A 25061-nucleotide genomic window follows, 5' to 3' on the forward strand; every position below is an offset into this window, starting at 1 on the left:
TTTGGACCGGGAACACAGCATGAATTTACATGAAACAAACGCAAACGAAGGGTTAAACAATCACCTCTGCTACAGGAAATTCAAGAAGTTGTCATGGAGAAAGCACAGTCCTTCAGAAATAAACAAACGAGATGCTCAGGCTTTTGTGCTTATTTAATTTCCTAATTAGTTAACTAGCTAGCTAAGACACAGCTAAACAGCCAGCTGGAGTAAAATCTAACTGATAGAACAGCCAGCTGGAGTAAAATCTAACAGAACGGCAAGCTGGAGTAAAATCTAACTGACAGAACGGCCAGCTGGAGTAAAATCTAACTGACAGAACAGCCAGCTGGAGTAAAATCTAAATGACAGAACAGCCAGCTGGAGTAAATTTTACTCTGACCAGAAATGGCCAGCTGGAGTAAAATTTAACTGACAGAAGGCCAGCTTGGAGTAAAATTCTAAATGACAGAAAGCCAGCTGGAGTAAATCTAAATGACAGAAAAGCCAGCTGGAGTAAAATCTAATGACAGAACGCCAGCTGGAGTAAAATCTAACTGACAGAACGGCCAGCTGGAGTAAATTCTAACTGACAGAACAGCCAGCTGAGAGTAAAATTCTAAATGACAGAACAGCCAGCTGGAGTAAAATCTTACTGACGAAAAGCCAGCTGGAGTAATAATCTAACTGACAGACAGCCAGCTGGAGTAAAATATACTGACAGAACAGCCAGTTGGAGTAAAATCTAACTGACAGAACAGCCAGCTGGAGTAAAATCTAAATGAACAGAACAGCCACTGTAGTAAAATCTAACTGACAGAACAGCCAGCTGGAGTAAAATCTAAATGACAGAAAAGCCAGTGGAGTAAAATCTAACGACAGACCGCAGCTGGAGTAAAATCTAACTGCAAACGCCAGCTGGAGTAAATCTAACTGACAGAAACAGCCAGCTGGAGTAAAATCTAACTGACAGAACAGCCAGCTGGAGTAAAATCTAAATGACAGAAAGCCAGCTGGAGTAAAAATCTAATGACAGAAAAGCCAGCTGGAGTAAAATCTAACTGACAGACAGAAACGGCCAGCTGGAGTAAAATCTAACTGACAGAACAGCCAGCTGGAGTAAAATCTAACTGACAGAACAGCCAGCTGGAGTAAAATATAAATGACAGAAAAGCCAGCTGGAGTAAAATATAAATGACAGAAAAGCCAGCTGGAGTAAAATATAAATGACAGAAAAGCCACCTGGAGTAAAATCTAACTGACAGAACAGCCAGCTGGAGTAAAATCTTGAACCTTGCATGTGAAAGCGTTTATCCTGGTTCCTACCAAGGAGGTGGGGCAGCAGGTACAGGCCATGATCCGCCAGCTGACTGCCTACTGTGCCAGGGAAGTCCTCAACTCTACACTAATGCAGGGGTGTAGTCATTAGTGCATACCATAGCAAACAGTTGCAAAACGCTAAAAACAGAAAACATTTTGCAACGAAAACAAGAGTTTCTATTGGACAAATTATGTATGGTCCCTCCCCGTTTTGTTCCATTTGCTTCATAGTTAATACACCCCAGGTGACGGTACAATGACCCTTCACCTCTGACCTCACCCCTGACCCCCACAGAGTTAAGGAGTAAGGAGTCTCCAGAGGAATCGACTTCCAGAATGTCTCCAACGTCATCAACTTTGACTTCCCCACCACCGTTGAGTCCTACATCCACTGCGTCGGACGGTAAGTGTCACCACAACAGAATACAACTTTATTGTTCACTTAGAGATGGAAACAAGCTGCAACTCTGAAATAACACACGAAGGTTACGTCTCAAATCGCACCCTATTCCTCCTGTAGTGCACTACATTTGAGCAGAGCTCTATAAGAGGGTGGATAAAGCTCATCAATTACCTTACCTTACCTTTGTCTGTACACTATTCCTTGAATCTATGCAATCGAGCCCAGAAACCTGCTCCTTTTACTCGTGCTAGACGGCCAGTTCGTATAGCATTTAGCCGTACCCTTATCCTACTTCTCCTCTGTTCCTCTGGTGATGTAGAGGTTAATCCAGGTCCTGCAGTGCCTAGCCCCACTCCCACTCCCCAGGTGCTCTCATTTGTTGACTTCTGTAACCGTAAAAGCCTTGGTTTCATGCATGTTAACATTAGAAGCCTACTCACTGCTTTAGCACACTCTGCCAACCCGGATGTCTTAGCCGTGTCTGAATCCTGGTTTAGGAAAACCACCAAAAACCCTGAAATCTCCATCGCAAACTATAACATTTTCCGCCAAGATAGAACTGCCAAAGGGGYCGGTGTTGCAATCTACTYCAAAGATAGCCTGCAGAGTTCTGTATRACTATCRAAGTCTGTACCCAKACAATTCYAGCTTCTACTTCTAAAAATTCACCTTTCCAGAAACAAGTCTCTCACTGTTGCCGCTTGCTATAGACCACCCTCTGCCCCCAGCTGTGCCCTCGACACCATATGTGAATTGATTGCCCCCCCATCTATCTTCTGAGCTCGTGCTACTAGGTGACCTAAACTGGGACATGCTTAACACCCCGGCCATCCTACAATCTAAGCTTGATGTCCTCAATCTCACACAAATTATCAATGAACCTACCAGGTACAACTCCAAATCCGTAAACACGGGCACCCTCATAGATGTCATCCTAACTAACTCGCCCTCCAAATACACCTGTTTTCAATCAAGATCTCAGCGATCACTGCCTCATTGCCTGCATCCGTAATGGGTCTGCGACCAAACGACCACCCCTCATCACTGTCAAACGCTCCCTAAAACTCTTCTGCGAGCAGGCCTTTCTAATCGACCTGGCCCGGGTATCATGGAAGGATGTTGACCTCATCCCGTCAGTAGAGGATGCCTGGTCATTCTTTAAAAGTGCCTTCCTCACCATCTTAAATAAGCATGCCCCTTTCAAAAAATGTTGAGCCAGGAACAGATATAGCCCATGGTTCTCTCTAGACCTGACTGCCCTTGACCAGCACAAAAACATCCTGTGGCATTCTGCATTAGCATCGAATAGCCCCCGTGATATGCAACTTTTCAGGGAAGTTGGGAACAAATAGGTCGCAGTTGCAAATGAGAACTTGTTCTCAACTAGCCTACCTGGTAAAATAAAGGTTACATTTAAAAAAATCAACAACTTAAAAAATAAATATATTTTAAAAAATTCAGCCTCGCTCTCCTGTAGAATGGTGCAAGCAGACGACCCAGGCACAGCTCTCACCTTCATCTCACACACAGAGCTCCCCCTGCTGGCCGAGGTGGAGGACGCACTCACAGGATGTACGCACAGGCACAGGTGTTTCTATCTGATGTGTGTTTAACTGACCTAGCGTCTCTCTGTGTGGATCTAATTGATGTAGACCAGGTATTCCCAAACTGGGGTACGCACAAAACCCTCGGGGGTACGCCAAATAAACATGTGATTCACATTTAAAAAACAAACATTTTTGTACATTTTTTTGTTCTTCACATTTTCAAACAGTCCATTTATATTTTCCAATGGGGCTATACATTTGTGCGAGGTTTTTTTCTCGCCTGAGTAGCTTCGTTTCACTGCCAAAAATAAAATTAAACCATCTAGTGTTCAGCGAATTAACAACACAATGTCAAATACAGGTAGTCTAGTCAAATAATTAACATCCAATCACATTAACCGTTACTCTCTTGCGGAAATTCGGTCAAACGTAGCTGCAGCTCATGTTAGTATCTGTACTGATGGCGCAAAAGCCATGACAGGGAGACATAGTGGAGTGGTAACACGCGTGCAAGCATTTGCTCCCAACGCCACTTGGGTACACTGCAGCATCCAGCGAGAGGCTCTTGCTGCCTGACAGCTTGAAAGACGTTTTGGACACAACAGTGAAAATGGTTAACTTTGTTAAAGCAAGGCCCCTGAACTCTCCTGTATTTTCTGCACTATGCAATGATATGGGCAGCAACCATGTAACGCTTTTACAACATAAAGAAGTGCGCTGGTTATCAAGGGGCAAAGTATTGATTTTTTAAATTTAGAGACAAGCTTAAAGTTTTCTTTACTGACCATGATTTTCACTTGTCTGACCGCTTGCATGATGACGAGTTTCTCACACGACTGGCCTATCTGGGTGATGTTTTTTCTCCCCTGAATGATCTGAATCTGGGTTAACAGGGACTCTCCAACTATATTTAATGTGCGGGACAAAATTGAGGCTATGATTAAGAAGTTGGAGCTCTTCTCTGTCTGCATTAACAAGGACAACACACACGTCTTTCCATCATTGTATGATTTTTTGTGTGCAAATAACCTCAAGCTTACGGACAATGTCAAATGTGATATAGTGAAGCACCTGAATGAGTTGGGTGTGCAATTACGCCGGTACCTTCCCGAATCGGACGACACAAACAACTGGATTTGTTATCCCTTTCATGCCCTGCCTCCAGTCCACTTACCGATATCTGAACAAGAGAGCCTCATCGAAATTGCAACAAGCGGTTCTGTGAAAATTGAATTTTTAATCAGAAGCCACTGCCAGATTTCTGGATTGGGCTGCACTCAAGAGTATCCTGCCTTAGCAAATCGCGCTGTTAAGACACTGATGACTTTTGCAACCAGGTACCTATGTGAGAGTGGATTCTCGGCTCTCACTAGCATGAAAACTAAATACAGGAACAGACAGTGTGTGGAAAATTATTAAAGACCGAGACTCTCTCCAATACAACCCAACATTGCAGAGATATGTGCATCTTTTTAAGCACATCCTTCTCAAACTGTGGTGAGTTATTCACAATTTCCTATGAACAAATAAGGTTTTATATGTAAGATGGTTAAATAAAGAGCACAATTATTGATTATTATTATATTATTATTTGTGCCCTGGTCCTATAAGAGCTCTTTGTCACTTCCCACGAGCCAGGTTGTGACAAAACTCACACTCATGCTTATGTTTAATAAATGTATCATATAGTGTGTGTGTGGCAGGCTTACAATGATGGTAAAAAACATTTGAGAGTGCGCTGACCCTGGTGCTAGAGGGGGTACGCAGCTGGAGGTTGAATGTTTGAAGGGGTACGGACTATTAAAAGTTTGGGAACCACTGATGTAGACTATTTAACTGACCTAGCATCTGTGTGGATCTAATTGATGTAGACTGTTTGACCTAGCATCTCTCTCTGTCTCTCAGATAACGCTGAGTGTGTTTCGAAGCCGTATGGGTTTAAGATGGAGATCGAGGGCTTCAGATACTGCTAATCGGGTACGTACACACACCTCTGATATCATAGCACACCTGTTCACCTCACACCTGGTAGTATATGAGTTTGGATTGTGTGCCCATTCACTCAAGGTGAATGGGCTTCTCTCTCCTCCTGTTTCTTTTCCTTCTGTTTCTCTTTCTTGTCCCTTAACTGATTGGTCCGTTGTTCTGTCACTCAAACATACTTTGAGGACAACGTTAAAGACCTGCACTCTGCCGTCATCAACCACACCTGAAAAACGTCCTGAAATACCTCAGTAAGACACACTGCTTAGAGACCTATTCTATAATATCTCAACCTTACACTCAGATTATGGTGAATGTAAACAATTTCTTATTGTCCGTTTCAGTCCCTCCGACGCTGAGGGGAGGGCCAACCAAATGTCAGGCAGGGGGAGGAGAAAGAAGCCCAAACCTGACGCGGTCGTCAAGACAACCATCAAGGTAAGGCTCCGTCCTAACTAACTCTAACCCAGACATAACCCTTTAACCCTAACCGTAACCCTAACCTAGCTCAACAACGACCACACTGGGGAGTAGCAAGTCGTTTGCCGACATTCCATTCACTTTTTTCTTTGTTATTTCTTTCACACTGGGAGCAGCAAACGGTAAGCAGGCATTTACATTTCAAAGTGTAATGAATACACTGATCTATCTAACCTTGTCTCATCCCTCCTTCCATCCATTCCTCCCTTCTCTTCCTAGAAGGACTTCTGAGGCAAGAACCACTTGAAGTGTTTTTGCTACACCGGAGTGAGGAGCCGAGGGGGCAAGGCTAGCAAATCCTAGGATTCCATGTCAACGTCCACCAATTACAATTCACCTATGACATCACCAGTTTCCAGATCAGTGCAGATGGAGGGGAAACAAACTGAGGAAGCCACTGTAGACTGAGATGCAGCCGAAGTGTCCACTATCAGGCCCCAAACGAAAGAAAATGGACTGAAACAGGAGGGGACTATCTGAACTTATCCAATAAGAAACACTTGTTTTTGTATTCTGTTGGAAAACATTTTGCTACGTTTTGAAACAGTGCACACTAATGAATACAACCCAGATGAGGAACCTACCAGCATCACCATTACTCTTAAAGTGAGCCAAAATCGGAGTTTGCCTGGTTAGAAAACCTGTCAAATTAATATAACGTGCATTCCCTCCTAAACACGACAGGTATCACAGTAATGTTATGACTGCATTACTCTGCACCTCCACTGATGCAAATGAACTTCCTTCTCTTTACTAGTGTTCAATGAAATCCGAATTGAAGAATTAAAATTGTTTTTTAATTGTCTATTATTGAATTGTCAATAATAGAAATGGAATTGACCCCAAGTCTGGTATTTACTATACACATGCTGTGTATGTGTGGTCATTTCAGATGGCTACACGTTGGGTATTGCATTTATTGTTTCTTTGTAGTAAGAATTCAGAAAACATTTATTACATGTTTTTTTTTTGCTCTTTAAGCTGTTTACCATAAATCATGTAATGTCAGTCCCAGAGGTCTCTGTTTACCATAAATCATGTAATGTCAGTCCCAGAGGTCTCTGTTTACCATAAATCATGGTAATGTCAGTCCAGAGTTCTGTTTACCATAAATCATGTAATGTCAGTCCCAGAGGTCTCTGTTTACCATAAATCAGTATATGTCAGTCCCAAGGTCTTCTGTTTACCATAAATCATGTAATGTCAGTCCCAGAGGTCTCTGTTTACATAAATCATGTAATGTCAGTCCCAGAGGTCTCTGTTTACCATAAATCATGTATGTCAGTCCCAGAGGTCTCTGTTTACCAAAATCATGTATGTCAGTCCAGAGGTCTCTGTTTACCATAAATCATGTAATGTCAGTCCCAGAAGTCTCTGTTTACCATTAATCATGTAAGTCAGTCCAGAGGTCTCTGTTTACCATAAATCATGTAATGTCAGTCCCAGAGGTCTCTGTTTACCATAATCATGTAATGTCAGTCCCAGAGGTCTCTGTTTACCATAAATCATGTAATGTCAGTCCCAGAGTCTCTGTTACCATAAATCATGTAATGTCAGTCCCAGAGGTCTCTGTTTACCATAAATCATGTAATGTCAGTCCCAGAGGTCTCTGTTTACCATAAATCATGTAATGTCAGTCCCAGAGGTCTTCTGTTTTACCATAAATCATGTAATGTCAGTCCCAGAGTCTCTGTTTACCAAAACATGTAATGTCTCCCAGAGGTCTCTGTTTACCATAAATCATTTAATGTTCAGTCCCAAGAGTCTCGTTTACCATAAATCATGTAATGTCAGTCCCAGAAGTCTCTGTTTACCATAAATCATGTAATGTCAGTCCCAGAGGGCTCTGTTTACCATAAATCATGTAATGTCAGTCCCAGAGGTCTCTGTTTACCATAAATCATGTAATGTCAGTCCCAGAGGTCTCTGTTTACCATAAATCATGTAATGTCAGTCCCAGAGGTCTCTGTTTACCATAAAATCATGTAATGTCAGTCCCAGAGGTCCTGTTTACCATAAATCATGTAATGTCAGTCCCAGAGGTCTCTGTTTACCATAAATCATGTAATGTCAGTCCCAAGAGTCTCTTGTTTACCAAATCATGTAATGTCAGTCCCAGAGGTCTCTGTTTACCATAAATCATGTAATGTCAGTCCGCAGAGGTCTCTGTTTACCATAAATCATGTAATGTCAGTCCCAGAGGTCTCTGTTTACCATAAATCATGTAATGTCAGTCCCAGAGGTCTCTGTTACCATAAAATCATGTAATGTCAGTCCCAGAGGTCTCTGTTTACCATAAATCATTGTAATGTCAGTCCCAGAGGTCTCTGTTTACCATAAATCATGTAATGTCAGTCCCAGAGGTCTCTGTACCATAAATCATGTATGTCAGTCCCAGAGGTCTGTTTACCATAAATCATTAATGTCAGTCCCAGAGGTCTCTGTTTACCATAAATCATGTAATGTCAGTCCCAGAGGTTCTCTGTTTACCATAAATCATGTAATGTCAGTCCCAGAGGTTCTGTTTACCATTAAATCATGTAATGTCAGTCCCAGAGGTCTCTGTTTACCATAAATCATGTAAGTCAGTCCCAGAGGTCTCTGTTTACCATAAATCATGTAATGTCAGTCCAGAGGTCTCTGTTACCATAAATCATGTATGTCAGTCCCAGAGGTCTCTGTTTACCATAAATCATGTTAATGTCAGTCCCAGAGGTCTCTGTTTACATAAATGCATCATGTCAGTCCCAGAGTCTCTGTTTACCATAAACATTGTCATGTCAGTCCCAGAGGTCTCTGTTTACCATAAATCATGTTCATGTCAGTCCCAGAGGTCTCTGTTTACCATAAATCATGTTCATGTCAGTCCCAGAGGTCTCTGTTTACCATAAATCATGTAATGTCAGTCCCAGAGGTCTCTGTTTACCATAAATCATGTACATGTCAGTCCCAGAGGTCTCTGTTTACCATAAATCATGTCATGTCAGTCCAGAGGTCTCTGTTTACCATAAATCATGTAATGTCAGTCCCAGAGGTCTCTGTTTACCATAAATCATGTATGTCAGTCCCAGAGGTCTCTGTTTACCATAAATCATGTAATTCAGTCCCAGAGGTCTCTGTTTACATAAATCATGAGTCAGTCCCAGAAGGTCTCTGTTTACCATAAATCATGTCAGTCCCAGAGGTCTCTGTTTACCATAAATCATGTCATGTCAGTCCCAGAGGTCTCTCCCTCTAACCAAAGGTTCTTTGGGGGGCCTCCCGAGTGGCACAGCAGTAAGGCACTGCATCGCAGTGCTTAAGGCGTCACTACAGACCCAAGTTTCGATCCCAGGCTGTGTTACAGCCGGCCGTGACCCATGAGGCAGCACACAATTGGCCCAGCGTCATCCAGGTTAGAAGGTTTGGCTGGCCGGGATTTCCTTGTCCCATCGTGCTCTAGTGTCTCCCTGTGGCGGGCCGAGCGCCTGCAAGTTGACTTCGGTCGCCAGCTGGACAGCGTTTCCTCCGACACATTGGTGCGGTTGGCTTCCGGGTTAAGCGAGCAGTGTGTCAAGAAGCAGTGTGGAGGACGCATAATGGCTCTCGAGTCTGTAGGGGAGTTGCAGCGATGGGACAAGACCGTAACTACCAATCGGATATCACAAAAAATTGGGGAGGAAAAGGGGTAAATGTACAAAAAGATAAATAAAGGTTCTTTGGGGACATGCTTTGGATGTAATTATGAACTGGTGTTAGAATAAATTATGGACACAACGTAGAAAGCAAGTGGAATTCAGATTCATATAACCACCACAAATCTTGATATGGTTCAAATAATTTTATTGATTATGATTGCAAGCCCATATCTTGTTTCACATTTAATACAATGTACACATGGTTACATTTAAGAGCGGTAAGAGAAGTTTGAATGATAAAACAGAAGAGGATATTTTAGTCAAAAAAGGCATGCTACACACCTATGGTAGGTAGGCAGCTTAACCTGAATAAACAGAATGGATGCAGGTGTGAGGGTTTTTACTCAAGTAAATAAACAATTGTCAAATAATGGCTACAATAATATAAGATGAACCGGCATAAAGGTTTAGTTTAGAATATTTGGCACATACAGTGAGGCTGTGGTTCCTGGAGTGTACACACTGATGCATTGGTATACTTTGGGCTAGAGGGAGTTTCTTATAGTCCAAGGGCCTGAAAATAACCGTATGTCCATCATCCATTATCGCTGTTGGATGAAAAATGTCAGCAGCATCTCAGACCATTTACCAGAATTTGTCTGGTGGCTTGGACTCATTTCAGATGTGGAGTGAACAAGGAGAAGGGTAGAGAGTCGGTTCCCAGGCCAGGCTGGAGAGAGAAGGCACGTTGCAAGGCCTGCCGGATTTTGGAATCTCTCGGCAGAGAATGAAAGACTCATATCTGGCACCATGTTACCCGATGCTTTACTGCAGCCTTTCTTAAAGTATGGGTTGAGACCCACTTTGGATTGCTGATGCTACGGGTGCATTAGGAAAGTATTCAGACCCCTTGACTTTTTCAACATTTTGTTACATTACAGCCTTATTCTAAAATGGATTAAATAGAAAATGTTCGTCAATCTACACACAACACCCCATAATGACAAAGCGAAAACAGTTTCAGAAATATTTCTAAATCTATTAAAAATACAAAACAGTAATACATGATTTACATAAGTTTTCCGACCCTTTCCTTTGAGACTAAATTCAGCTCAGGTGCATCCTGTTTCCATTGATCACCCTTGAGATGTTTCTACAACTTGATTGGAGTCATTCTGTGGTAAATTAAATTGATTGGACATGATTTGGAAAGGCACACACCTGTCTATTATGGTGGAAATTACAAGATTACGTTATAATACTTTTATTGCATCAAATGGTTGTTTTATGCAACAGAATAGAGGGTTCTTATAACTCTAATGTGTCTGTGTGAACTGAAAGTGGGCCTCTGGGAGATAACACTGACAGGAGATTTATGGTTTATACCGCATTCCAGAGCATGAGTTAATGTTTCTGTACTGGGGTACCAGGGGGAGATGGCTCCAGTATGGAGTTGGCGGCCAGACCCTGGTCTCTACACAATGAGAACTGTTTTTACAGCAGATACTGTCTGCTGTGAATTATAAGTATCTTTCATGTAAATCTTAACCTTCTGACCCATTCCATACATCTGTTTGTCATATAGACTGAAGGAGGATGGACTTTGCTATAAAATGCTGTGGCTCAAACCATCTCGTTGAGTTCTCAGTGATCACCTCCAGGGATGATTACCGACCAGCTCCATTACTACAGTATTAAAGAATAAAGTTGGATTATTTTGAGGAAATCTAAAAGTCTCCTTTTGATTTCAATAATTCCACCACACTATATAACGGTCCCACAGTTGACAGTGCATGTCAGAGCAAAAACCAAGACATGAGGTTGAAGGAATTGTCTGGGGAAGGGTACCAAAACATTTCTGCAGCATTAAAGGTCCCCAAGAACACAGTGGCCTCCATCATTCTTACATGGAAGAAGTTTGGAACAACCCAGACTCTTCCTAGAGCTGGCCACCCAGCCAAACTGAGCAATCGGGGAAGAAGGGCCTTGGTCAGGGAGGTGACCAAGAACCCGATGGTCACTCTGACAGAGCTCCAGAGTTCCTCTGTGGAGATAGGAGAACCTTCCAGAAGGACAACCATCTCTGCAGCACTCCACCAATCAGGGCTTTATGGTAGAGTGTCCAGACGGAAGCCACTCAGTAAAATGCACAAGACAGCCCGCTTGGAGTTTGCCAAAGGGCACCTAAAGGACTCTCAGACCATGAGAAACAAGATTGAACTCTTTGGCCAGAATGTCAAGCATCACGTTTTTCAGAGGCAGAGACTGGGAGACTAGTCAGGATCGAGGGAAAGATGAACGTAGCAAAGTACAGAGAGATCCTTGATGAAGAGCGCTCTGGAGCGCTCAGGACCTCAGACTGGGGCGAAAGGTTCACCTTCCAACAGGACAATGAACCTTTGCACACAGCCAAGACAAAGTAGGAGTGGCTTCAGGACAAGTCTCTGAATGTCCTTGTGTGGCCCAGCCAGAGCCCGGACTTGAACCCAATTGAGCATCTCTGGAGACCTAAAAATAGCTGTAGAGCAACACTCTCCATCCAACCTGACAGAGCTTGAGAGGATCTGCAGAGAAACTCCCCAAATACAGGTGTGCCAACCTTTTAGAGTCATACCCAAGAAGACTTGAGGCTGTAAATTGCTGCCAAAGGTGCTTCAACAAAGTACTAAAAAGGGTCTGAATACTTATGTAAATGTCACATTTAAGTAATTTTTTTATAAATGTGCAAACATTTATAAAAACCTCTTTTTGCTTCGTCATTATGGGGTATTGTGTGTAGATGAGGGAAAAAATGAATTTAATCGATTTTAGAATAAGGCTGTAACGTAACAACATTTTGTAGTGGGGACAGTAACATTAGTAATATCAAATGTAAACATTTTATTTGTAGGTTTAGCTCACATAATATAATTTAAAAGTTTGCATTAAGGTGTCTGTAATAGAATAAATGTGGCAAATGTAGATATTAATAAATGCATTTCACTTTTTTTTTTTAGGAACTCAGTCGGGGTCTCAACTTACTGTTGAAACTTAGAATAGTAGAATACACAAGGTGCTATTTAGAAACGTGGTTGTGCATCACCAGTTTTCTCGTTATGTCAGTCACTCAATTAGCCATGTCAGCTAACAGTTTTTAGATTGGTAATTCAGTCTAGCCAGCTATCTAAACTTGTAGTAATCATGGCAAAATACCAACAGGCCACGTGCCCAATGGCAGTGGTGTGAAGTACTTAAATAGTGCTTTAAAGTATTTTTACTTAAGTAGTTTTTTTTGTATCTGTACTTTTAAAAAATTATAATAATAATGGGGAAAAAATTAAGACTTTTACTTCACTACATTCCTATATACAAGAATGTACTTTTTACTCCATAGATTTTCCCTGACACCCAAAAGTACTTACATTTCAAATGCTTAGCAGGACAGGAAAATGGTCCAATTCACACTTATCAAGAGAACATCCCTGGTCATCTCTACTGCCCCTGATCTGGTATGACTCACTAAACACAAATGCTTTGTTTGTAAATTATGTCTGAGTGTTGGAGTGTGCCCCTGGCTATCCATAAATTAAAAAACAAAATCGTGCCATCTGGTTTGCTTAATATAAGGAATTTGAAATGATTTATAATTTAACTTTTGATACTTAAGTATATTTTATCAATTACAATCACGTTTGATACTTAAGTATATTTAAAACCAAATACTTTTACTCTATTTTACTGGGTGACTCACTTTTCTATTAACGTATCTTTACTTTAAATCAATTATGACAATTGGGAACTTTTTCCAACACTGCACAGGAACACATTGATTTTGGTAATTACTCTCACTCAGATACCATATTAACATGATGTAAGCCATGTCAAAATGGGTAGACTTGCAGAAAACTTGCTTTAAAACGTCAATTTTGTTCTCCGTCATCAACAGGGGGGCCACTAAAATGTTTTCTTAGGACCGCCAAAAGGGGGCATGTTTTCATGAGCTTGGGTCCCAAGAAAACATTGACTTTCTCATTTGGTTCACAGGCTGAAAAGGTTTAATAACCCCTGCTTTACTGTACACACACAATACAGAGAACACACAATCACACACCTTTGATACACAATGTTCACTTCTCACACACACAAACAATTCATGTACTTTTTCACAACTAGGAATGTATAGAATTGACTCACCATATTCAGAAAACAGCACTTAGGCCTAATCAACTGCAAAAAGGCTCCAACAACTATCACCTGATACACTTCACCACACAACCATTTCGCCAGTACACTCACACACACGCAGAGTAAGAAGTATAATATGAAGGCTGATAGTCATGGCACATCCGGGGGGTGAGGAGATCAAGAGGGGTCCAGCAACATCACATGACCTCACAGCAAGAGTTCTGCTTCCGCGCCTGGGGAGAACACACACACATACAGTATGATTACACTAGCAATCTAATACTGTATGTCCTCTCATTAATTATTGTGTGTGTGTGTGTGTGTTCCAATACGTTTCTCACCGTCTTGTAGAAGGCTTTAGACTGGTTCCCCAGGTGTTCTGACTTCTGGACTAGATCATCCAGCTTCTCTCCTCTCTCCAACAGACTTTCCATAGTGTTGTGCTGAGAGAGGAGATGAGGTGGAAGACTCATGAAAAAGGGATAGATTGACAAATTTAACATGTTCACTACACCACGGGTAAACAACTTCTTGTTATTGCCATAAAAATGGTGTGTAGAAGTGGAAAACTTAGCTTGCAGAGCTGTGAGGCTGCTGGTTTTTCTCGGTGCCATGAATCTTTTGTTTGGGCATGTTTTTTTCTCTCTCACATTTATGCACACAATCATTCAGGTTACAGAACCATTAGGCAAGCCTAGGACCCCTAGACTTAGCAAGTACAGTGTTAACAGTCGTTTCGTAGCAAGACTGCATCGTAGCTTATTAGCTTGTGGGGCGGCAGGTAGCCTAGTGGTTAGAGCGTTGGACCAGTAACCGAAAGTTTGCTAGATCGAATCCCCGAGCTGACAAGGTAAAAATCTGTTGTTCTGCTGCTGAACCCACTGTTCCTAGGCCGTCATTGTAAATAAGAATTTGTTCTTAACTGACTTGCCTAGTTAAATAAAGGTGTAAAAAAATTGTTTTTTTGCCAAATAACCGTAGTTTTGGTTGACATGATGGTTTTAGGTTGAAACCTCCGCCTAAGTTGAAGAGAAAAAAGCGGTGTGCCACAATCGGAAACAGGAATGGGGTGGATAAGGCACGCAGGATTGTGTGGTAATACGAACTGCTCAACATTGAACTCAAAATGTCCAAACTACAGCTGTTGAATGTGTATCTTACTGAACGACTAACAGTGGCTGCTTCTGAGATATCCCAGGCCGTGGAAAAAACGTTAGCAGAGAAATGTCCCATTCCAAAGAGGAGAACGGACGTCTACAGAAGCTACTGGATTTGGTTTTCAAACCAGAGAAAGTCACAGAGCAGGTTTGTATCAACTAGCTAGATATCACATAAATCAGATGATAAATTTACAGGGTTTGGTAGATTACTTTCTAAATGTAATCCGTTGAAGTTAAATTACAATTCCAAAACTGGGTAATCCAAACTCAGTAACGTAATCTGGTTACTTTTAGATCACTTTCCCCTAAAGATACATTAGAAGACAAAAATGAATATTACCAATTGACTGACATCTATTGCCGGATATGCACGACTCCAACTCAATCATCAAGTTTACTGATGACACAACAGTGGTAGGCCTAATAACCAACAACGACGACGAGACAACCTACAGGACCTGGCGGAATGGTTCCGGGGAAATAACCTCTCCTTCAACGTCAACAAAACTAACGATCTGATTGTGGACTATCAGAGAGAGCACCCCTCCTTCCACATTGATGGGGCCGCAGTAGAGGGTCAAAAGCGGCAAACTCCTTGGTGTGCACACCAAGGACCTGAAATGGAACCTGTGGTGAAGAAGTCGCAACAGCGCCTCTTCAAACTTAGGAGGCTGAAGAAATTCAGCCAAGACCCTCATGAACTTCTCCAGATGCACCGTCGAGAGCATTCTGTTTGGCTGCATCACCGCCTGGTACAGCAACTGCACAGCCCGCAACCGCATGGCTCTCCAGGGGTGGTGCGGTCATCCCAATGCATCACCGGAGGCACACTGCCTGCCTTCCAGGACATCTACAGCACCTGGTGTCACAGGAAGGCCAAGAAAATCATCAAGGACATCAGCCAGCCGAGCCACAGCCTGTTCACTCTGCTACCATCTACAGTTGCATCAAAGCCGGGACTGAGAAACTGAAAAACAGCTTTTATCTCCAGGCCATCAGACTGTTGAACAGCCATCACTAGCCGGCCACCGCACGGTACTCTGCCCTGCACCTTAGACACTGCTGCCTCTCTATATGTACACTACTGATCAAACGTTTTAGAACACCTACTCATTCAAGGGTTTTTCTTTATTGTTACTATTTTCTACATTGTAGAATAATAGTGAAGATGTCAAAATTATTAAATAACTCATATGGAATCATGTAGTAACCCAAAAAAGTGTTAAATATTTTATTATTTTTAGATTCTTCAAATATCCACCCTTCGCCTTGACAGCTTTGCACACTCTTGGCATTCTCTCAACCAGCTTCACCTGGACTGCTTTCCCAACAGTCTTGGAGTTCCCACATGTGCTGAGCACTTGCTCGCTGCTTTTCCTTCCCTCTGCGGTCCGACTCATCCTAAACCATCTCAATTTGGTTGAGGTTGTGGGATTGTGGAGGCCAGGTCATCTGATGCAGCACTCCATCACTCTCCTTCTTGGTCACATAGCTCTTACACAGCCTGGAGGTGTGGTGGGTTATTGTCCTGTTGAAAAACAAATGATAGTCCCACTAAGTGCAAACCAGATGGGATGGCGTATCGCTGTAGAATGCTGTGGTAGCCATGCTGGTTAAGTGTGCCTTGAATTCTAAAATCAGTGTCCCCAGCAAAGCACCCCCACACCATAACACCTCCTCCTCCATGCTTTACGGTGGGAAATACACATGCAGAGATCATCCTTTCACCAACACCGCAGTTGGAACCAAAAATCTCCAATTTGGACTCCAGATCAAAGGACAAATTTCCACTGGTCTAATGTCCACTGCTTATGTTCCTTGGCCCAAGCAAGTCTTCTTCTTCTTCTTGGTGTCCTTTAGTAGTGGTTTCTTTAAAGCAATTCGACCATGAAGGCCTGACTCACACAGTCTCCTCTGAACAGTTGATGTTGAGATGTGTCTGTTACTTGAACGCTGTGAAGCATTTATTTGGGCTGCAAATTCTGAGGCTGGTAACTTTAATGAACTTATCCTCTGCAGCAGAGGTAACTCCGGGTCTTCCATTCCTGTGGTGATCCTAGTGAGAGACAGTTTCCTCATAGCGCTTGATGGTTTTTGCGACTGCACTTGAAGAAACTTTCAAAGTTCTTGACATTTTCTGTATTGACTGACCTTCATGTCTTAAAGTAATGATGGAATGTCATTTCTCTTTGCTTATTTGAGCTGTTCTTACCATAATATGAACTATCTTCTGTATACCTCCCCTACCTTGTCACAACACAACTGATTGGTTCAAATGCATGAAGGAAAGAAATTCCACAAATTAACTTTTAACAAGGCACACATGGTAATTGAAATGCATTCCAGGTGACTACCTCATGAATCTGGTTGAGAAAATGCCAAGAGTGTGCAAGGCTGTCATCAAAGCAAAGGGTGGCTATTTTAAGAAACTCAAATATATTTTGATTTGTTTAACACTTTTTTGGTTACTACATGTGTTATTTCATAGTTGATGTCTTCACTATTATTTTACAATGTAGAAAATAGTACAAATAAAGAAAAACCCTTGAAAGACTAGCTGTTCTAAAACTTTTGACCAGTAGTGTAAATAGAGACATGGAACACTGGTCACTTTAACAATGTTTACATACTCTTTTACCCACCTTATATTTACAGTGCTTTGCAAAAGTATTCAGACCGCTTGGATTTCTTCACATTTTATTGTGTTACAGTGGGGTTGAACTAGATTTCATTGTAATAATATTTCGTCAACAATCTACACAAAATACTCTAATGTCAAAGTAGAAGAATTGTTTTATATTTTTTAAGATAACCAAGCAGTGACCCTCAGCCCCTCTCTGCAGTAAATCCAGACTACTCCGAACTGCAGAACAAAGACACTGAAAGTGTTAATGGGATCGGGTGGAGGACTTCAGCCAGGCAGGATAAACCCAAAGTTGTCCTGTTTGAAATCTCCTAGTTAAAGACATGCTGCTTCTCATTGTTGCAAGGAGTCAAAAATAATTTTACTTCACTGCTTCATTTAACTTTTCATGTGCGAATCAAACACATAAAGCATAATGAACATCTCTGTGGTGTGCAGACCGAGTCCACAGCGAGTTTGATAGATCACCTGGAAACTCACACTAAAGCTGAAACTAAACATTTCTGTCATGTTAATGGCAAATGTTTCTCTCCTGATTGTAAACTGAAAAGACATGGGGAAGAAATCATGTCAATGCAAATAATGTGTAAAGTGCTTCATCTTTAAGACACATCTGGCCAGACATATGATGATTCACACAAAGGAGAAGCCATATAATTGCAAAGATTGTGGGAATTGTTTCATCCAAGTCAGATCTGACCAGGCATGTGATGATTCACTAAGGGTTGAAACCATATACACAGAGTATACAAAATATTAAGGATACCTGCTCTTTCCATGACATATACTGACCAGGTGATTCCAGGTGAAAGCTATGATCCCTTATTGAGGTAACCTGTTAAATCCACTTCAATCAGTGTAGATGAAGGGGAGGAAACCGGTTAAAGGAGTTTTAACCCTTGCAACAACTGAATGGTGTATGTGTGCCATTCAGAGGGTGAATGGGTAACACAAAAGATGTAAGTGCCTTTGAACAGGGTATGGTAGCTGGTGCCAGGCGCACTAGTTTGTGTCAAGAACTGCAATGCTGCTGGGTTTAACACACTCAACAGTTACATGTGTGTATCAAGAATGGTCCACCAACTAAACGACATCCAGCCAACTCGACACAACTGTGGGAAGCATTGGAGTCAACATGGGCCAGCATCTTTGTGGAACGCTTTCGACACCTTGTAGAGTCCATTCCCTGACGAATTGAAGCTGTTCTGAGGGTAAAAGGGGGGTGGCAACTAAATATTAGGAAGTTGTTCCTAATGTTTGGTATACTCGGTATAGATGCCAAGAATGTGACAAATATTTATACCGTAAGGACATACTGACTAAAGGCATTAGGTTTGGTTTGCTCCTAGCACAACTCGGCTAGGCGAACATCTGTACCTCGCATACTCCCTTTAAAGACCTTTGTTGAAAAATTTGCGACAATATTACAGTTTGAGACATCGTTGCAACAAATAGCCAATATTCACTTCCTCAAAATAGTCTGAATTAATCTAAGATCAATCAAGAAATCTGTAATATATTTGGACCTTTCTGCAAAGGTCATAACTGCGCGATTTGACAATTTACTAAGATGTTTGGTGCATCATTTCTCAAATGAAAAAAATAAATAGTCATCTCCGTTAAATGACAAAAAACACGTAATTGAGGAATCCTTACTGTTGACCAATCACAAAAGGGGTGTAGACTTCGACTAGCCTCAAGAAGAAGAAAAAAAACGTCATAATATTAGGTGCAAACTATTTGGACTGGGAAGCATATGGTAAGCTTTAGCATATGATGATTCACACAGGAGAGAAACCATATGAGTGCAGTTCTTGACAAACTAGTGTGCCTGGCACCAGCTACCATACCCTGTTCAAAGGCACTTACATCTTTTGTGTAAGTGCCATTCACCCTCTGAATGGCACACATACACAATCCATGCATCAAAAATAATTCTGCTCTGATCAAGCATATCAATCAAATCACATTTATTTAGAAAGCCCTTTTTACATCATCAGATGTCACAAAGTGCTGATACAGAAACGCAGCATAAAACCCAAAAGAGCAAGCAATTCAGACAAAGAAGCACAGTGGCTAGGAAAAACTCCCTAGAAAGGCAGGAAACTAGGAAGAAACCTAGAGAGAAAATCTGAGGGGTGGCCAGTTCTTTTCTGGCTTTGCCCGGTGGAGAATATAAGAGTACATGGCCATTAAAGCCAGATCATTGTTCAAACTTTCATAGATGACCGGCGGGGTCAAATAATAATAATCACAGTGGTTATAGAGGATGCAACAGGTCAGCACCTCAGGAGTAAATGTCAGTTGGCTTTCAGAGTTTGAGACAGCAGGAGCAGCAGAGAGAATCAGAGGAAGGCCCTAAAAATTGTCGAAGACTCCAGCCACCCTAGTCATAGACTGTTCTCTCTGCTACCACACGGCAAGCAGTACCAGAGCGCCAAGTCTAGGTCCAAGAGGCTTCTAAACAGCTTCTACCCCCAAGCCATAAGACCCCTGAACAGCTAATCAAATGGCTACCCAGACTATTTGRWTTRSCCCCCCCCCCCCCCCCTACGCTGCTGCTACTCTGTTATTATCCAGGCATAGTCACTTTAATAACTCTACCTACATGTACATATTACCTCAATACCGGTGCCCCTGCACATTGACTCTGTACCGGTACCCCCTGTATATAGCCTCGGTACTGTTATTTACTGCTGCTCTTTAATTATTTGTTATTCTTATCTGTAACTTTTTTTTTTTAGGTGTTTCTTAAAACTGCATTGTTGGTTAAGGTCTTAAGTAAGCATTTCACTGTAAGGTCTGCACCTGTTGTATTCGGCGCACGTGACAAATAACATTTCATTTGATTCATATAAATGTCAAGAATGTGGGAGATGCTTCTACCGTGAGGAACACCTGAACGCTCATATGATTACTCACACTCGGAAGAAATCATATCAACGTAAAAATATGTCAAATGCTTCATCTCTAAGACACAGCTGAACAGACATATGAGGATTCACACGAGAGAAACAACAAACATGCAACGATTGTGGGAAATGTTTCAACCAGGAGTCAAATCTGAAAAGGCAACTGAGAAGGCATATTTCTCACACAGGGGAGAAACGTCTGGAAAATGTAGTAGCACCGCAGTAAACTTAAAACAGCACCAGCAGAGAAACCTTAAGGGTGCAACACCTGGAGCAGATGCTCGAGTATGATTTACTAAAAAAATCACAAAAGTACTCTTCATAAGAGAGAAGAACTCAAGACAGTTCCCTTGGGAGTAAAATATGTTCCAACTGACATCTGAGTCACATTTAGAAGGGTGCAACACAATTCTATGTGCACCAACAACAGTGCAAATAGAAATGTCATATTTAGAGCTGACAGGATTTCTTACTCTAGATAATAGATTAGCATGTCTGTTCTATTCAATATGTTTCTATCCCAGTTACTGGGTCAGGTAGGAGGACATAGCCCTCATGTGACTGCTCTTGTTGAAATAAGATATAATGAAGGAATCAATGCATTTGTTAAACATTGAAGAGTATTGCTGTTGGCAAAGAGTTGCTTTGACGACGACTGAAACATTGGCAGAATAAATCAGATATTTATTTGCAAGTGCTGTGTGTGAAGTTCTCTTACATCAAAGTACTTTTGGATATCTCTTTGGATACTACCTATGGATGTAGATATGCGAGCACATTTCAAAAAGACTCCATGGACATTTATTGTAGAATCATGACACATTTCAGTCACTCAACTCTGTCACCACAGATGTTCTGTCTGTAAAAAAGGCTCCTTATTCCAGAACACTTCATGTTCATTTCAGAAAATGTTCTTACACTTTAATTAAAATTAATGTTACATTTTGTTATTACACACACGAGAACTCAACTCACCAGAATTATTTTGGTTTCGTCCAGCTCAGCTTGTACTTTACTCATTGCGTCCGCCTCCCGAGGATTCTACAGGCAAATAAACAGGGTTAAGTTAACGCATAAACAAAACCCCACATTGCAACACTTGTTGTCATAAGAAGTCCATCTATGGAACTCACTTCCTGATCAGTTCAATCGTGTGCAACATATTGATGAATTCTAATGCAAATCAAAATGTAAATAAATCAATTGTGATTAACCTGTGAGAGGGAGTGTGTGTGTGTTACCTGGTACTTGGCGAGGTAGCTGTCCAGGGCAGTATAGTGGACAGTGTCAGGAGAACCAGAGGGCCAGTCTATACTGCTCACCTGTCTGGAAAATTCCTCCAGCACCTGAAAGAGAGGGGAGGAGAGAGGAGGGAGGGGAGAGAAGGGGGGGTAAGGAGGTGTAGAGAGAAGGAGGGGAGGAGAGAGGAGAGGGGAGGAGAGAGTAGTCAGGACTGAGTACTCATCCAAAGCAGGATACATGCATCAATCAAACCTCTGAGTTTCTAAATAGAATTTCAAAAAGACAGTTGGTAAATCCTCAGAGGCAGTAATATTTTACGACTAACAATCCATGACTAATGGCCCTAACATAGGAAATGCAGACACTCATCTAGTTCTCCTACACCACTCAGTAAGAGGGTCTGAATGTAAGGCAGATCAAATGAATAGGTCAATATGGTCAAACGTAACACAATATATGCCAATTAATTTTCAGCAGTATTGCCCCGGTCTGTCTGTTTGGTGCGCGCGTTTGTCTATCACTCCTTATGTATCCAGTTAGTGATGCTAGTAATGATAACAGTCTTGTGGGTTGACAGAAAGACTTTCCACAAAAACCTTCTTGAATTAAATGTTAACTATAAAGTAGGCTTAGCTGACAAGATTATTTGTATCAATTTGGTGGCCTTTGTTTTGCATTTTCTGCCATGACAAGCTGCAGCAGTAATTCAATCAGAAACATCACCAGATGACACATTCCCCTCTTTCTAAATGCGCAATTAAAGGGGAATTACACTCTTGTTTTTCTGACTCAAAATTGTTCTTCTAATGTAATTTGAGCATTGACAAGGACTCAGAACATCCATTTACATTGTTTCTGTATGAATAATTGTAATATTAAGAGTAAAAAAACTGGAGAAAACCCCCCAGAGGAAAACTGAATTCTTGAAAATACATCATATCATTTTATGGGACCCCTTAGTCCTATTGTTTTACAAGGTATATTGATATAAAACATCTCTTGTACACTAAGGACCCAGGGAAGAGTTTTGGGGTAGAGGAGAATAGAAAAATGTGCCTATTTGAAAGCTAAAAAAATATAAAATATGGAGTAGCTTGTGACATTTTTTAAAAAGTAGCTCTCATGCTAGAAAAAGCTGGAGACCCCTGCTCTAGAGGGATACTCTCCTACCTTATCCAGTAGGGTGAAGCACACTCTAGAGGGATACTCTCCGTCAGCAATCACCACCGCACCCAGGGAGTCGTTCCTCACATACACGTGACACAGGTACTCTGAGAGGGAACACACACACATTCAGTCTCCGAGACACCTATGGGGGCTAACGTGGAGTTAGTGAATGTGGGTGGTATTGTGTGTGGTGTGTATGTGTAAGAGAGAGAGCTGCCTAGGTGTGTATGTCGTCCTCACACTAACCTTGTTCTTTGACAGAGGCTCGGCTCCCTATAGACGAGCGTTGAACTATGAGGTCACTGGTGAATGTCATGAACTCCTGAACACTGAGACACAACCACACACAAATAATGAAGCAAGTCTCAAAAGATACTATCTATACTTAATACACATGTAGCAATCGGAAAACCTGGGCAACACTGCAGATCAGACAGAGAAGTAGGTACCTGACACCACTCATTTTTAAAAGAAACAGGTGACATGTCATAATTGAAACAAGGTGTGGCCAACCCTTCTCCAAGAGAGCTAGTGGGTGTGCATTACTAATAGCGCCAGCCCTACACAAACACACTTCCTGATTCAGCTAATCAAGGAGCAGCTGATTAGTAGAATGTGTGTATTTATATTACTAGGGATGGAACAAAGTCCTGCGGGAGGTTAGGATAGCTCTACTCCACAAAAGGAGGGTAAGCCTGCCCTCCCTGTCATAAACCATAGGGCTGGTTTCCCAAACACCGACTAATCACATTCCTAGAGGGTTAATGGAAATTCTTAATTTAAAGTATTTTTTAGTCCAGGACTAGGTTTAATCTGTGTCCAGGGAAACTGGCCCATAGATAGATAGACAAAGAGCCAATCCCACCTGGACTTCTGGAAGAAGCTGAAGGATGACAGGTCGTAGGCAGCTTTCAGTAGGTTAGACTTGGTGGTCCCTTTATACAGCACACTCAGACTGAAAAGCTTCATGGTGGTGGTGTGAATAACCTCTGTCTTTTAACGCAGGCAGCCTGCAACGATGAGATCAATTTCTGTGTCACTTTCAGCTACACGCCGCTGCTGTCATGCTTATTATCCACACTTATGTGTGACATTATCTCTCTCACACACAGCTTGTTAGTTACTCAAACTGGGTGATTAACTATACAACATTATCTGAATTAAGTTATTGGACATACTGGTAGCAGTATTAGGCACTGTTTTTGCTGTAGTACAATAACCAAACAACGTTATCTGTAACTAGCAGTTAACATTAGCAACTAGATAACGTTAGCGAACTAACTAGCGTCTGAAAGCTACAGGGCACAACTGTCACTATCAAATCAACTTCCAACATTTCAGCAAATCAACAGGTTGCTGCTAATGACAGTATAGCCGATTAAAGACTGACAGACTTGAAACATAGCTAGCTAGTAAGATAAAGTAGTTTTACCTTGTTCTCTCCTCGACACAAACTTGATCCACCAGAAATTACCGGCTATAGTAGGAGTAGGCTAGCTTAACGTTAACTAATTAACGTTAGCTTTCAGTACAACTTTAACAAGTTTAAAATAAATACAAATTTATTTTGAATATAGTTTCACTATCTTGTCTAGTTAAGCGATGGTGGTATTAACTATAACCAGAGATACTCCTAGCAAAACAACTCCACTTCTTTTCCAAACTACACAGGATGTTGACTACGTCATTAGCGGAAATACGTCCATCCTCAGAGATATCCCGGTTTACAGAATTCCAAAAGTTGATCGGGAGAAAGGTACCTATCCCTTCCACTATCTCTCACTAGCAGCTGTTAAAAATCCTCCTTCCAATAACTTAAAGAAATATACTGTTATTATTGACTTCGTTATGAACACTATTATTTGTACCGCAATATTTAGGGTAATATGTAATCGAAATTAATATTTAGTTGCGGTTGTGGTCCTGTTTCCCTGTAGGTGAAGGCCTTGCAACATCATATAAACAAAGATATACTTTTTTGAACACTTTTAATGTAACAATACAAACACACCGCAGTTTCCACTGATATTAGTAATCATATCTAACCAAACATAAGAATCCACGTTTTGAGGCAAAGCATGACTTCACCGTGAGTGTCAAATAACCTTTTTATTTATTTATTTATTATTTAACCTTTATTTAACCAGGTAGGCAAGTTGAGAACAAGTTCTCATTTACAATTGCGACCTGGCCAAGATAAATTTATACTCACTCTTTTATTGTGAAACATTTGAAGCACCCTATAGCTACGTCTCAGAATAGGCTTGCTTAAGTAAATAATATGAAAAACATGCTGTTAACTCCCTGCTCTGCAGAGAGAGAATGTAGACTATTCTCTGATCAATGTGTGAGCATTAAAATATATCAAAATACTTTAAGACCATCATGAGACATTACTGGAAGAGCACAGAGAAAGTATTATTTTAAGAAAGTGTTTTTTAAA

At 41.4% G+C, this 25061-nt stretch overlaps 1 protein-coding gene and 1 long non-coding RNA gene across 2 annotated transcripts; one reads left to right on the forward strand and one right to left on the reverse strand.

The window, feature by feature from the left end:
- Window positions 1–5199: 5199 nt before the first annotated feature.
- Window positions 5200–6650, forward strand: LOC139025014 (uncharacterized). The gene is made up of 3 exons (XR_011476439.1): window positions 5200–5483; window positions 5577–5670; window positions 5932–6650. It is a non-coding gene; the product is annotated as an uncharacterized lncRNA (long non-coding RNA).
- Window positions 6651–13561: 6911 nt separating this feature from the next.
- ykt6 (YKT6 v-SNARE homolog (S. cerevisiae)) lies at window positions 13562–24298 on the reverse strand. The gene is made up of 8 exons (XM_023984325.2): window positions 24051–24298; window positions 23484–23628; window positions 22865–22947; window positions 22622–22722; window positions 21451–21555; window positions 21185–21250; window positions 13835–13936; window positions 13562–13726 (listed from the first exon to the last, which is right to left on the reverse strand). The coding sequence occupies exons 2-8, from the start codon at window positions 23585–23587 to the stop codon at window positions 13691–13693; spliced, it is 597 nt and encodes a 198-aa protein (XP_023840093.1). The 5' UTR covers window positions 23588–23628; window positions 24051–24298; the 3' UTR covers window positions 13562–13690.
- Between the last annotated feature and the right edge of the window lie 763 nt (window positions 24299–25061).

This window comes from Salvelinus sp. IW2-2015, linkage group LG4q.1:29 (assembly GCF_002910315.2).
Source record: "Salvelinus sp. IW2-2015 linkage group LG4q.1:29, ASM291031v2, whole genome shotgun sequence".
In the NCBI taxonomy this organism is placed as follows: Eukaryota; Metazoa; Chordata; class Actinopteri; order Salmoniformes; family Salmonidae; genus Salvelinus; species Salvelinus sp. IW2-2015.